At 41.5% G+C, this 14660-nt stretch overlaps 1 protein-coding gene and 1 pseudogene across 1 annotated transcript; one reads left to right on the forward strand and one right to left on the reverse strand.

Moving 5' to 3' along the window:
- The first annotated feature begins 699 nt into the window (after positions 1–699).
- On the forward strand, positions 700–1430 carry LOC124102155 (tubulin alpha chain-like; annotated as a pseudogene).
- An 11396-nt stretch (positions 1431–12826) lies between these two features.
- LOC124102156 (olfactory receptor 7E24-like) lies at positions 12827–13769 on the reverse strand (the record flags this gene model as incomplete). The annotated part of the gene is made up of 1 exon (XM_046458363.1): positions 12827–13769. A coding segment is annotated over one exon (943 nt), but the record flags the coding sequence as incomplete, so codon positions are not given.
- Positions 13770–14660: the final 891 nt, after the last annotated feature.

The following is a 14660-nucleotide window of genomic DNA, read 5'->3' on the forward strand; positions in this document are numbered from 1 at the left end:
CCAAAGCTGAAATTTTCATATGGTATCCTCCCATCTGGCTCTCCAAAATGTGATGTTCATCCTCATGGTGAAAAAACAATATTCCAATAATCCTTCCCACATCCTCTGGCCCCCTCTGCACTTACTTGGTTAGGCTGCTTCTCTGCTGGGTCATGACCAAGAAGTACAGATCCCAGGATCTACCCATGACTGGGGCTCAATTAGACTCAGGCCCTGTTCACGGCAATCATATGGATAGGGTATCAACTATGAGCTTCTTGATGCATTCAACCACAGTAGGAGACACAGTATGCAGCTCTCTGGGATGGACCATCAAAGAAAAACACTAAAGCCATGGGCTCTTTATTGATTATTAAAGGACCTTGGATGTTAAATGCACAGAGCTCATAATTAGCCAAATTAATCCATGTTGTCCCAGTCTCTGAGGACTTTCTAACATTAATGGAGGAAGAATAACAAGAGGAAATGAATGTCCACAAAAGGGCTTGGACCTTCCCTCTACCTTGAAGGAAGTTCATGTACTATTCACTTCTTTCACCTCTACATTTTGTAAAGATACGGCTGCTTTTTTTATCCATTTTTATTGAGGTAAATTATAAATAACAAAAAAATCACCATTATAACCATATTGAGTACCCACCCACCATGGTGGATATTTAATATGAATTCATAGTTTTAATTAATTGTGCTCACATAATTATGCAATCATTGCCATCATCCAAATCCAGAAACTGCCTTATTAGCCAGATTGTGTCTTCCATCACTGATTCCCTCAAATTTTATGGAGTCTTGAATGTTGAGATGACAGAATGCCAGTCAAACCTATCCCCACACCTACTTTCCTCTAACCTCATATGCCCCTGTCATCTCCGCTGAGAAAGCCTACCATGAAGAGCTTACTGTAGCAGAGATCACCATTGCTTTCTTTGAGCCAGCCAACCTGATGGTGAACTGTGACCCTTGCCATGGTAAATATATAGTTTGCTGCCTGTTTTAACATGATGATGTGGTCCCCAAAGATGTTAATGCTGCCATTGTTGATATCAAAACCAAGCATACCATCCAGTTTGTGGATTGGTACCCTAATGATTTCAAGGCTAGCATTAATCATCAGCCTCCCTCTGTGGTACCTGGTGAAGACCTTGCTAAGGTACAGCAAGCTGTGTATATGCTAAGCAACACCACAGCCATCGCTGAGGCCTGGGCTCACCCAGGTCACAATTTTAACCTGATGTAGGCCAAGCGGGCCTCAGTTCACTAGTACATGGGCAAGGGGTTAGAGTAAAGAGGACATGGCTGTCCAAGAGAAGGACCATGAGGAGGTTGAAAGAGACAGTGCTGAGAAAGAGGATGAGGGTAAGAGTATTCATCTTTCTGCTGCAATTTTACACTGTGTTGTCTTATATTTGTCTTATTTCTGCTTTTTGTAGCCCTGGACCATCAAAAATAGTGTTTCCATTCAAAAAGAGAAAGATTAATTTCAGGCAGCCCACTATGGAGATGAGTCCACTGTGAATATTGATGTTTATACTCATCTTTGGAACTGTGGAGGATGAGATATAGAAGTCAACCAAGGACAGGTTGGAGAGGAAAAGTGTGTGGCTATGTGGGGTAGGAAACAGACAAATGATGAGCAGTTCCCAAGCACCATAACCACACACAGGGACAGGAATCATCCAAAGAGAAAAGGCTGCAATTCCAGAACACCTGTGAGCCCAGAGGAAAGCTTCTGTCCCATGCATAAGATTTTGTTCTTCTATATTGTTTGAACACCTTTTGGGAAATGTAAACAGGATTGGGTGAAAGACATGAAAAAGCAAGCACTTACAACTCTGTTTATATTTTAATTCACACATTCACAAGTATTCACACCTGAAGTCCATACAACTTCAGCATTACTTCTCAGTTGTGACAGGCCCAGTCTTCTTAAAACTCTTGCATTACTGGTTTCTGTGACATTTATCTCCTATACACACCCCCTTTAGAGACAATCAACTGAGCAACAGTAGTAGACTAAAAGCAGGAGAGATAACAAGTCCATGATGGCTCTGTAATATATTCTATTCTTTGAAGAAGAAAATACAGAATAAAACATGTCCATACCCTTTAAGGAAAGCCATTCTCATTAAGATAAAATAAGAAGAGTCAAATATACCTCACTTTATTCCACAAGAGTGGTACAAAACTGCATTTAGAATGCTTGTGAACTCTCTAAGAGCTAGAACTGCCCTATCTGAACTCTAGGATAAAGTTGATAGCTTGTCATGTGCCATTTGTCCCAGGGTTTTTCATCATTCTTGGGTTTTCCATTTTCCCTTCTTTGTGGATAAAAGTGTTCAGTCAAATATGATTTATCTTTTTTTTTTTTTTACAATCTTCTTTTAATATGCCAATCCTTCATGTATTTCTTTTTTTTTTTTAATTTTTTATTGTGGGTTGTTCAAAACATTACAAATTTCTTGACATATCATATTCCACACTTTGATTCAAGTGGGTTATGAACTCCCACCTTCACCCCATACACAGATTGCAGATTCACATCAGTTACACATCCATTGATTTACAAATGGCCATACTAGTGTCTGTTGTGCTCCGCTGCCTTTCCCATCATCCACCCTCCCCCCTCCCCACCTCTCCCCTCCCCTCCCCTCCTCTCTCTCTACCCCCTCCACTGTATAACCCTGAGGGTCTCCTTCCATTACCGTGCAATTTCCCTTCTCTCTCCCTTTCCCTCCCACCTCTCATCCCTGTTAAATGTTAATCTTCTTCTCCTGTTCTTCATCCCTACTCTGTTCTTAGTTACTTTCCTTATATCAAAGAAGACATTTGGCATTTGTTTTTTAGGGATTGGCTAGCTTCACTTAGCATAATCTGCTCTAATGCCATCCATTTCCCTGTAAATTCTATGATTTTGTCATTTTTTAATGCAGAGTAATACTCCATTGTGTATAAATGCCACATTTTTTTTATCCATTCGTCTATTGAAGGGCATCTAGGTTGGTTCCACAGTCTTGCTATTGTGAACTGTGCTGCTATGAACATCGATGTAGCAGTGTCCCTGTAGCATGCTCTTTTTAGGTCTTTAGGGAATAGACCAAGAAGGGGAATAGCTGGGTCAAATGGTGGCTCCATTCCCAGTTTTCCAAGAAATCTCCATACTGCTTTCCAAATTGGCTGCACCAATCTGCAGTCCCACCAGCAATGTACAAGTGTACCCTTTTCCCCACATCCTCGCCAGCACTTGTTGTTGTTTGACTTCATAATGGCTGCCAATCTTACTGGAGTGAGATGGTATCTTAGGGTGGTTTTGATTTGCATTTCTCTGACAGCTAGAGATGTTGAGCATTTTTTCATGTACTTGTTGATTGACTGTATGTCCTCCTCTGAGAAGTGTCTGTTCAGGTCCTTGGCCCATTTGTTGATTGGGTTGTTTGTTCTCTTATTGTCTAATTTTTTGAGTTCTTTGTATACTCTGGATATTAGGGCTCTATCTGAAGTGTGAGGAGTAAAGATTTGTTCCCAGGATGTAGGCTCTCTATTTACCTCTCTTATTGTTTCTTTTGCTGAGAAAAAACTTTTTAGTTTGAGTAAGTCCCATTTGTTGATTCTAGTTATTAACTTTTGTGCTATGGGTGTCCTATTGAGGAATTTGGAGCCCGACCCCACCGAATGTAGATCATAGCCAACTTTTTCTTCTATCAGACGGCGCGTCTCTGATTTGATATCAAGCTCCTTGATCCATTTTGAATTCACTTTTGTGCATGGCGAGAGAAAGGGATTCAGTTTCATTTTGTTGCATATGGATTTCCAGTTTTCCCAGCACCATTTGTTGAAGATGCTATCCTTCCTCCATTGCATGCTTTTAGCCCCTTTATCAAATATAAGATAGTTGTAGTTTTGTGGATTGGTTTCTGTGTCCTCTATTCTGTACCATTGGTCCACCCGCCTGTTTTGGTACCAGTACCATGCTGTTTTTGTTACTATTGCTCTGTAGTATAGTTTGAAGTCTGGTATCGCTATACCGCCTGATTCACACTTCTTGCTTAGCATTGTTTTTGCTATTCTGGGTCTTTTATTTTTCCATATGAATTTCATGATTGCTTTCTCTATTTCTACAAGAAATGCCATTGGGATTTTGATTGGCATTGCATTAAACCTATAGAGAACTTTTGGTAATATCGCCATTTTGATGATGTTGGTTCTGCCTATCCATGAACAGGGTATATTTTTCCATCTTCTAAGGTCTTCTTCTATTTCTCTCTTTAGGGTTCTGTAGTTTTCATTGTATAAGTCTTTCACCTCTTTTGTTAGGTTGATTCCCAAGTATTTTATTTTTTTTGAAGATATTTTGAATGGAGTGGTTGTCCTCATTTCCATTTCAGAGGATTTGTCGCTGATATACAGGAATGCCTTTGATTTATGCGTGTTGATTTTAAATCCTGCCACTTTGCTGAATTCATTTATTAGCTCTAATAGTTTCTTTGTAGAGCCTTTTGGGTCTGCTAGATATAGAATCATATCATCTGCAAATAGTGATAATTTAATTTCTTCTTTTCCTATTTTTATGCCTTTAATTTCTTTCGTCTGTCTAATTGCTCTGGCCAGTGTTTCGAGAACTATGTTGAACAGAAGTGGAGAGAGAGGGCATCCCTGTCTTGTTCCAGATTTTAGAGGGAATGCCTTCAGTTTTTCTCCCTTCAGAATGATGCTAGCCTGAGGCTTAGCATAGATTGCTTTTACAATATTGAGGTATGTTCCTGTTATCCCTAGTTTTTCTAGAGTTTTGAACATAAAGGGATGCTGTACTTTGTCGAATGCTTTTTCCGCATCTATCGAGATGATCATATGGTTCTTATTTTTAAGTCTATTGATGTGGTGAATAACATTTATTGATTTCCGTATATTGAACCAGCCTTGCATCCCAGGGATGAATCCTACTTGATCATGGTGTACAATTTTTTTGATATGTTTTTGTATCCGATTCGCCAGAATTTTATTGAGGATTTTTGCATCTAGGTTCATTAGAGATATTGGTCTGTAGTTTTCTTTCTTTGAAGTGTCTTTGTCTGGTTTAGGTATCAGGGTGATGTTGGCCTCATAGAATGAATTTGGAAGTTCTCCCTCCTTTTCTATTTCCTGAAGTAGCTTGAAAAGTATTGGTATTAGTTCTTCTTTAAAGGTTTTGTAAAATTCTGCTGTATACCCATCCGGACCTGGGCTTTTCTTAGTTGGTAGTCTTTTTATGGTTTCTTCTATTTCCTCAATTGATATTGGTCTGTTTAGGTTGTCTATATCCTCCTGACTCAATCTGGGCAGATCATATGACTTAAGAAATTTATCTATACCTTCACTATCTTCTAATTTATTGGAGTATAAGGATTCAAAATAGTTTTTGATTATCTTCTGTATTTCTGAAGTGTCTGTTGTGATATTGCCTTTTTCATCCCGTATGCTAGTAATTTGAGTTCTCTCTCTTCTTCTCTTTGCTAGCATCGCTAAGGGTCTGTCGATTTTGTTTATTTTTTCAAAGAACCAACTTTTAGTTTTGTCAATTTTTTCAATTGTTTCTTTTGTTTCGATTTCATTAATTTCAGCTCTGATTTTAATTATTTCTTGCCTTCTACTTCTTTTGCTGTTGTTTTGCTCTTCTTTTTCAAGGATTTTGAGATGAAGTATGAGATCATTTATTTGTTGGTTTTTTCTTTTTTTAAGGAATGAACTCCAAGCAATGAATTTTCCTCTTAGAACTGCTTTCAATGTGTCCCATAGATTCCGATATGTTGTGTCTGTGTTTTCATTTATCTCTAAGAATTTTTTAATTTCCTCCTTGATGTCTTCTATAACCCATTGATCATTCAGTAACCTATTGTTCATTCTCCAAGTGATGTATGCTTTTTCCTTCCTTCTTTTATCGTTGATTTTCAGTTCCATTCCATTATGATCAGATAAGATGCATGGTATTATCTCTACTCCTTTATATTGTCTAAGAGTTGCCCTGTGACATAATATATGATCTATTTTTGAGAAGGATCCATGTGCTGCTGAGAAAAAAGTGTAACTGCTTGATGTTGGGTGGTATACTCTATATATGTCAATTAGGTCTAGGTTATTAATAGTGTTATTGAGTTCTATAGTTTCCTTATTCAACTTTTGTTTGGAAGATCTGTCCAGTGGCGAGAGAGGTGTGTTGAAGTCTCCCATGATTATGGTGTGGTGGTCTATTAGACTCTTGAACTTGAGAAGAGTTTGTTTGACGAACATAGCTGCACCATTGTTTGGGGCATAAATATTTATGATTGTTATGTCTTGTTGGTGTATGGTTCCCTTAAGCAGTATGTAGTGTCCCTCTTTATCTCTTTTGATTAACTTTGGCTTGAAATCTATTTTATTTGATATGAGTATGGACACGCCTGCTTGTTTCCGAAGTCCATATGAGTGATATGATTTTTCCCAACCTTTCACCTTCAGCCTATGTATGTCTTTTCCTATCAAATGCGTCTCCTGTAGGCAGCATATTGTTGGGTCTTGTTTTGTGATCCATTCTACTAGCCTGTGTCTCTTAATTGGTGAGTTTAAGCCATTAACATTTAGGGTTATTATTGAGATATGGGTTGTTCTTCCAGCCATATTTGTTTATTTCTGTTACTAAACATTGTTTGTTTTCCTCTTTGATTATTTCCCCCCCCCTTTACTGTCCTACCTCCCACTGTTGGTTTTCATTGTTATTTTCCATTTCCTCTTCCTGTAATGCTTTGGCGAGGATGTTTTGAAGAGATGGTTTTCTAGCTGCGAATTCTTTAAACTTTTGTTTATTGTGGAAGGTTTTAATTTCATTCTCCATCCTGAAGCTTAATTTCGCTGGATACACAATTCTTGGTTGGAACCCATTTTCTTTCAGTGTTTGAAATATGTTATTCCAGGATCTTCTAGCTTTCAGAGTCTGTGTTGAAAGATCAGCTGTTATCCTGATTGGCTTACCCCTAAATGTAATCTGCTTCTTTTCTCTTGTAGCTTTTAAAATTCTCTCCTTATTCTGTATGTTGGGCATCTTCATTATAATGTGTCTAGGTGTGGATCTCTTATGATTTTGCACACTCGGCGTCCTGTAGGCTTCTAGGATTTGGGATTCTGTCTCATTCTTCAAGTCTGGGAAGTTTTCTTGTATTATTTCATTGAATAGACTGCTCATTCCTTTGGTTTGGAGCTCTGTACCTTCCTGTATCCCAATGACTCTTAAGTTTGGTCTCTTAATGTTATCCCATATTTCTTGGATGTTCTGCTCATGGTTTCTTAACAGTCTTGCTGAGCTGTCTATGTTCTTTTCCAGTTGAAATACTTTGTCTTCATTGTCTGATGTTCTATCTTCTAAGTGTTCTACTCTGCTGGTAGTATTCTCCATTGAGTTTTTAAGTTGGTTTATTGCTTCCTGCATTTCTAGGATTTCTGATTGCTTGTTTTTTATAACCTCTATCTCCCTGTATAGTTGATCCTTTGCTTCCTGGATTTGTTTGCGTAATTCGTTGTCGAAGTGATCTTTCATTGTCTGATTTTGCTGTTTAATGTCTTCCTTGATACTCCAGATCATCTGAAGCATGTATATCCTGAATTCTTTATCTGACATTCCATCTGCTGCAGCTGTTACCTCTTCTAAAGTTGCGTTGACCTGCATTGCTTGTGGTCCTTTCTTTCCTTGTCTTTTCATACTGCTTGCGTATCTTTCCTGCAGGTGCGGGTGGCGGCTCTGCTCTCTCCTTATTCCAATTGGGGTGTCGTGGCTACCACGCCAGCAGGTCACTGGGCCTGTTCTGGGAGCTGGTGGCGGCTCTGTTCTGCCCCTACTCCAATTGGGGTGACGAGTGTACCACGCCGGCAGGCCACTGGGCCTGATCCGCCGGTCGGTTGCAGGTTTGCCTACCTGCAGGCGCGGGCGGCAGCTCTACTCTGTCCCTACTCCAAATGGGGTGACGTGTCTGTCGTACCAGCAGGCCACTGGGCCTGTCCCGCTGGTCGGTCGCAGATCTGCCCACCTTTCGGGCACGAGTGGAGGCTCTGCTCTGCCCCTACTCCAATTGGGGTGTCGTGACTACCCCGCCTGCAGGACGCTGGGCCTGTTCCTGGCAAGGGAGGCGACTCTGCTCTGTCACTACTCCAATTAGGGTGGTGTTTGTACCACGCTGGCAGGCTCCTGGGCCTGATCCGCCGGTCTGTTGTAGGTCTGCCTACCTTGAAGGCGCGGGCGGCGGATCTGCCCTGCCCCTCCTACCACGCCTGCGGACCCCTGGGCCTGATCTGCAGGTTGATCACTGGTCTGCTCACCCTGCGGGCACGGGTGGCGGTTCCGCTCCACCCCCACTCCAATTGGGGTCACGTGACCACCACACCGGCAGGGCCTGATCCGGGCGTGGGAGAAGGATCTGCTCTGCCCCTACTCCAGTTGGGGTGACGTGTGTACCACACTGGCAGGCCACTGGGCCTGACCCGCCAGGCTGTCACAGGTCTATTTACCTTGCAAGCGCGAAGGGCGGCTCTGCCCTGCCCCTCCTACCACGCCCATGTACTACTGGGTGGTGCGTGGGTCTGCCCACCTGGCGGGTGTGGGTGGCGGCTCCGCTCCGCCCCCTCTCCAATTGGGGTCACGCGGTCACCACGCTGGCGAGCCGCTGGGCCTGCTCCGGGGGCTGGCGGCGGCCCGGCTCCTTCCCTCTGGCTCGAGGACAAATTGAGGAGACTCGGGTGACTGAGCCTCACCCCCCTTACCAGGAGACCAACTGCTTATGTCACCGCTGGTATTGATGAAGATCTCTCCTCCACCGCTTTCTGCTGACATCAGATCTCTGCCATGTTGGTATCCTATGCGAATGGCAGCATTTTGTTCCCCTTGCCGGGCAACCCAAGCAACGGGTGAGACCTGACCGGCCCTCAGCAGGACCCGGACCGAGACGCAGTTTCCGTGGGCTCCTAGCCCCGGTCCAGGGAAGTTCCGGGAGCCGGAACTCGGCCGCTCCGTGCTCGGTGTAAGCTCCTATAAGTGTAAGCTCCAAGAAGCAGTCCCCGCGGGCTCAGTTCCGAGAGCTGGAATTCGGCTTCTTAGTGCTTGGTGTTTGCTCTGATAGTAGCAGGGTCCAAGAAGCAGCCTCTGCAGACTCCGCAGCCCTGAGCCAGGGCGGTTCCGGGACGGTTCCGGGAGCCGGAACTCGGCCGCTCCGTGCTCGGTGTAAGCTCCTATAAGTGTAAGCTCCAAGAAGCAGTCCCCGCGGGCTCAGTTCCGGGAGCCGGAATTCGGCTTCTTAGTGCTTGGTGTTTGCTCTAATAGTAGCAGGGTCCAAGAAGCAGCCTCCGCAGGCTCCGCAGCCCTGAGCCAGGGCGGTTCCGGGACGGTTCCGGGAGCCGGAACTCGGCCGCCCCGCGCTCGGTGTTCACTCCGATAAGATCAGATTTTAAGAAGCACCCAGGCGCTGAACCCTAGCAATCTGTCTGCAAGCCGCAGGCGAATTGCAGCCTGAAATTACCTGTTCTATGGCTGAATGAGCTGCGGTCAGTCAAAAACAGGTATGGTGACGTCAGTTTACCAACATGGTGGCTGCTGGCCTCCTCTGTGGTCTGACCGGTGTGGAGAACCGAGATGGACCGCTTCCTTCCCCCGTCTCGAACCCAGAATTCAGCCCTGAGTGCGGTGCTTGCGCGGCTGGCAGAAACTGCAGCACTGTAACCCTGCGTCTCTATCCCAGCGCGCGTTGCAGACTCTAGCCGCGGGGCGATTTGCTGAATAAGCAGTTTTACCCTCCGTGCGACAAACCTCTCGCGTTTGAGTCCCCGTAGCCGATCTTCGTGCGATGGAAATCCTTCCTCCAGGTTCCGGCGCACCCCACTATTGCTGGAAATTCCTAACAAGATATCCTTTAGCCGTCCTGACTTGTCATACTCCCACACAGTGAGGCAGCACATGGGGGTAATGCCTGATTTATCTTTTAAAAATCATTTAATATATGACTCCTATTATTAATCTTGATAGATTTTAAATTTTGATAAATACACTTAGATTCCAAAAATAATATGTTCTGGTTTGGATGTAATGTGTCCCTCAAAAGCTCATGTATGAGACAATGCAAGAAGGATTAGAGAACAAATGATTGGGTTACCAGAGCCTTAACCCAATCGGTGAATTAATCACCAGGTTCTATGCCAATTTGAAGAGGGCCCTGAGGAGGGCAACAGCCCTGATTCCTCTATCCTATACTCCTGCACCCAGTAGAAAGAGCCAGCCAGGGCAGCACAGCACCCTCTGAGCATCCAGCCTCAGGCCCCTGGACTGACAAAGGAAAACTGTGAACTGGCTGATGAGGGGTCCATAGCAACCATGGGAGTGGCTCCTGTGCCCTGGCACCTTTGGAGGATAAAAAGCTGAAGAGTAATGGACATATTCTAATGGCCCAAATCCTGATGAAGTCCAGAACAATAAAACTCAATATGAATTACCTTCTCCTTCGCACAGTTTACTATAAACAGCTCTAACATCAACTTTGACCATACCTATATTATTCATTTTGATTTCATAGTTGTTACCCTTATATTCAATATTGTGTCCCTGACCTATTTGATTGTATTTTTCTATGTTTTAAAGCATTGAGTGGAATCATTCCATACACCCACTCCTCTTAGCCCCTCTTTTCCTCTTACATTACCAGCTACTACCTCAAATTTTGCCCCCCATTCATCTTTTTCTTCTTTTTTTACCTTGGTTTATATTATTCTTTTCTGTCTTTTCTCTTCTTTTCCCAATTTTTCTCTCTTCCCCTTTAACACTTTATATAATGTGATAGCAATTTTATTATCTTTAATAATTAACTTTTCAACCTATTCCAGAGTACAACTACAAGTTTATACCTGGATTAGAGGAACTGTGGAGAACACCATCAACAAGTTTTTGTTTTTCCGAAGGTTGACTAGTATGTGGCTTTTCTCTGAAGTGATTGTAGTTAAGAGTTTAGTGTCATCTCTCAAAGTGGTGTGATCCTGGGAACTGCAGAGGACAAACACTGAGTGGAAATGTCAATACATGGATATTCACCCAACCTAGGGCTTTTATGGGAAGGTCACTAAATAGTCCCTTACACAAAATAGTAAGCTCACCTAAGTAGTTTACAACACAATACATATGGCCCTGAAATGTCTTGTTTACATCAACAGCTGGATTTGATTCTGTCTTTGAAGTACATCCTTTACAACAGATGCTTTAACACAAACACAGACTTTAACTGGAGGGAGCAACATCATTCAATGTGTCAGTTTATTATTACAACAATCCTTAAAAGGTCCTGCCTTTCTCTATATCACACTAAAAAAATTTTATATGATATGAGGGTGGACTATATTTGTTTGACTTCCAACAATTGATGGATATTCATCTTTACTATTAGACATGTATATTTGTTGTCCAAAGGAAAAATAAGTCATTATTAAAAACATTCTCATATTCTGAAGTTCTACTACTGAAACACCATTGTAGTCTGTACAGTAATAATCATGCCATAACAAATCACCAAGAAATTTTATCTGGTATTAGGAATAATATTTCTATTTTGTGCCACTAAAACAGAGAATGACCTACAATGGAAATGAGAAAATGATCATTTTAGTCCCATATTGATCAACTGATTCTATGTGCAGTAAGTATATAAATCTCTCCACCTCTCTGCTTATACTCATTACTCAAAGTGGAGGGAATAACACTCATCTCCAGGCCATGTTGGCCACCTAATGGAAAGAATTTCATTACAATGGGAAAAAATGAGCTTAATAATGAATAAAATTTTCAAATGCCCTGGAGTCTGGAGTGATGTGAATTCAAAAATATGTCTCAGGATGAATCATATTTACCTATACCCTACTCTTTATGCTATTTCTTTAGCATATCCATAGAAATAACTTTTTTAAATTTATGAGCCATCTGATTATTATTTATACTTTCTGTTGTGGCAAAATGCACACAATAAAAATTTATCATTTCAACCCTGGTTTAATTCACAGTTTGATGGTATTAATTGCATTCATATTGATAGGAAACTATCACCAAGATCCATTCACAGAAATTCTTCACCTTTCTAAACTGAAACTTTATACCCCTTTTTAAGTTATGGGACCAGAAAACATATGTAACAGAAAAACTGATAAATAATATGTGGTATATATTCAAAATGGAGTTTTACTCAGCCATAAAAAGAATAAAATTGTGGCATTTCCTAGTTAAGTGGATGGAACTGGAGATATCATGCTAAGTGAAATAAGCCAGACTCAGAAAGTCAAAGGCCAAATATTTTCTCTAATGTGTAAAAGCTTGAAGTAAATATGGAAAACAATGAGGGTAGAAGATCTTGAAAAGAGAAAGCAGATCAGTGGAGTGAGGTAGGGGGTTGAGAGGGAGGGAGGACAGATGGGAAAAAGGAGAAATAGTGGAATAAAATTGACCAAACCATGCCATGAACATATCTTTATGTATATTTGTAAACCACTAACTTAAAAATAAATAAATAAAAGAGTACCAAAGTGAGGAAGGGGAGCAGGTGAAGGGAAAAGGGAGGGAAGGTAGAAGTACATAGATTGAAATGGAACAAATGTATAACTATAATGCACTAATAAAAACATTTTTCAAATTCCCTTTAATCTCATCCAAAAACCCCAACAACTACCATTCCACAATGAAACATGAGAAATTAAAGTTATCAACTACAAAATAATGTAACCAAAGGGGTGGGATTTACAGGTCTACATGCTAGCTTTTATTGCTTTTTCCAAACTATCCATCAAATGGACATCAAAGATCCTGAGGTTACATGATTCTACTGTGGAGCCTCTTTAGGGTACTCTTAATGTCCCTATTCCACATGCTGTAGATGAAGGGGTTCAGCATGGGGGTGACAATTGTGTACATCACCGAGGCCACTGCAGATTTTCTAGAAGAATGTGACACAGCTGAACCAAGGTACACTCCAAAGCCTGTTCCATAAAATAAACAAACAACTGATAGGTGAGGCCCACAGGTAGAAAAGGCTTTATATTTCCCACCTGAGGATGGGATTCTCAGAATAGTGGAAACTATTTTATAGTTAGAGAAAAGGATTCCTGAGATCGGAAAAACACCAAATACAGCACCAACAAAATACATTACCATGATATTGATGAAGGTGCCAGAATAGGAAAGACTGAGGACCTGAGAAGGGTCACAGAAAAAATTAGCAATTTTGACATCCTTGAAGGTAGTAAACTGTAATGCAATCAAATTGTGCAGCTGGGATTCCAAAAGGCTAACCAAAAAAGACACCAAATCTAACAAGCCACAAAGTTGAGGGTTCATAAAGGTTGGATAATGCAGGGGGTGACAGATGGCCACAAAACAGTCATAGGCCATCACAGTCAGAAGCAGATCATCCATGCATCCAAAAATGAGAAAAAGAGACATCTGTGTCAGGCAGCCCTCATAGGAGATGGTTCTACTGTGAGTTTGGAGGTATACAAACATCTTTGGAACAGTGGTAGAGGTAAAACAGATGTCAGCCAAGGACAGATTGGAGAGAAAGAAGTACATAGGGGTGTGGAGGTTGGAGTCAAAGCTGATGGCCATAACTATGAGTAGGTTCCCAAACACTGTGATCAGGTACATGGTCAGGAATAGTCCAAAGAGGACAGGTTGCAATTCTGGATCAGCTGAGAGACCCAGGAGATGGAATTCTAAGATGTCTGTTACATTTAGTGCTTCTATAATGTTTGGACACCTTTAACATAGAAAAGAGGATGGGGAAAAGGAAACAAATTAGCAAGTGTTGAGCACTCCATATATGCATTTAATTCAAGCCTTCACAAGTAGTTATCCACATTGAGGTCAATACACATTAAACAATATTTCACATTGTGACATCTTGGAACTCTCTCATTATTGTTTTTCTATCCTTCACTTCCTCTTGTACATACCTACTTTTTTTATTATTATTCCACTCACAGCCTCACCCATACTAGGCAAGCCATCTACCCCTGAACTACCTCCCCAGCCCCTTTTTGATTCATTTTGATACAGGGTCCTGCTAAGTTACCGAGGTTGGTCTCTAACTTGCCTCAGGTCCCTGAGGATCTAGGAATGAGTGGGCAACACCTAACCTACCCTCCTAAACATGCTCAAGTGAACAATGTTAGAAGGCCCCTAACACCAGGTATAAAAAGTTCACAGTCACAGTAGCATACAGATTAACTCTGGGGAAAAAAAGGGTGAGAAATACTTTTTCTCCTTTTAGAAATAAAGTTCATTTTAATTAAAGTAAAGTAAAAAGCAGTCTAATATACCTTATCACATTCTAAGACAATGGTACAAATTCATATAATGCATATAATGCAGAATTCTTCCAGGATTCTGTCCTTCTAGGTATTCTAATTTCCCTCCTTTGTGGATCTAAGTTCTCAGTCTAATACTGTTTGTCTTTTATGAATCATTCAATAGAAATTATCAAGAGAACAAGCAATAATAAATGTTGGCAAGGACATGGGCGAAAAGGTACACTAATACATTGCTGGTGGGACTGCAAATTGATACAATCAATCTGGAAAGCAGTATTGAGATTCCTCAGAAAACTTGCAATGGAAACATTATCTGACCCAGGTATCCCACTCCTCAG

Source organism: Marmota monax, unplaced genomic scaffold (assembly GCF_021218885.2).
Source record: "Marmota monax isolate L192 unplaced genomic scaffold, Marmota_monax_Labrador192_F-V1.1 WCK01_AAM20220418_F8-fsc02150, whole genome shotgun sequence".
Classification (NCBI taxonomy): Eukaryota; Metazoa; Chordata; class Mammalia; order Rodentia; family Sciuridae; genus Marmota; species Marmota monax.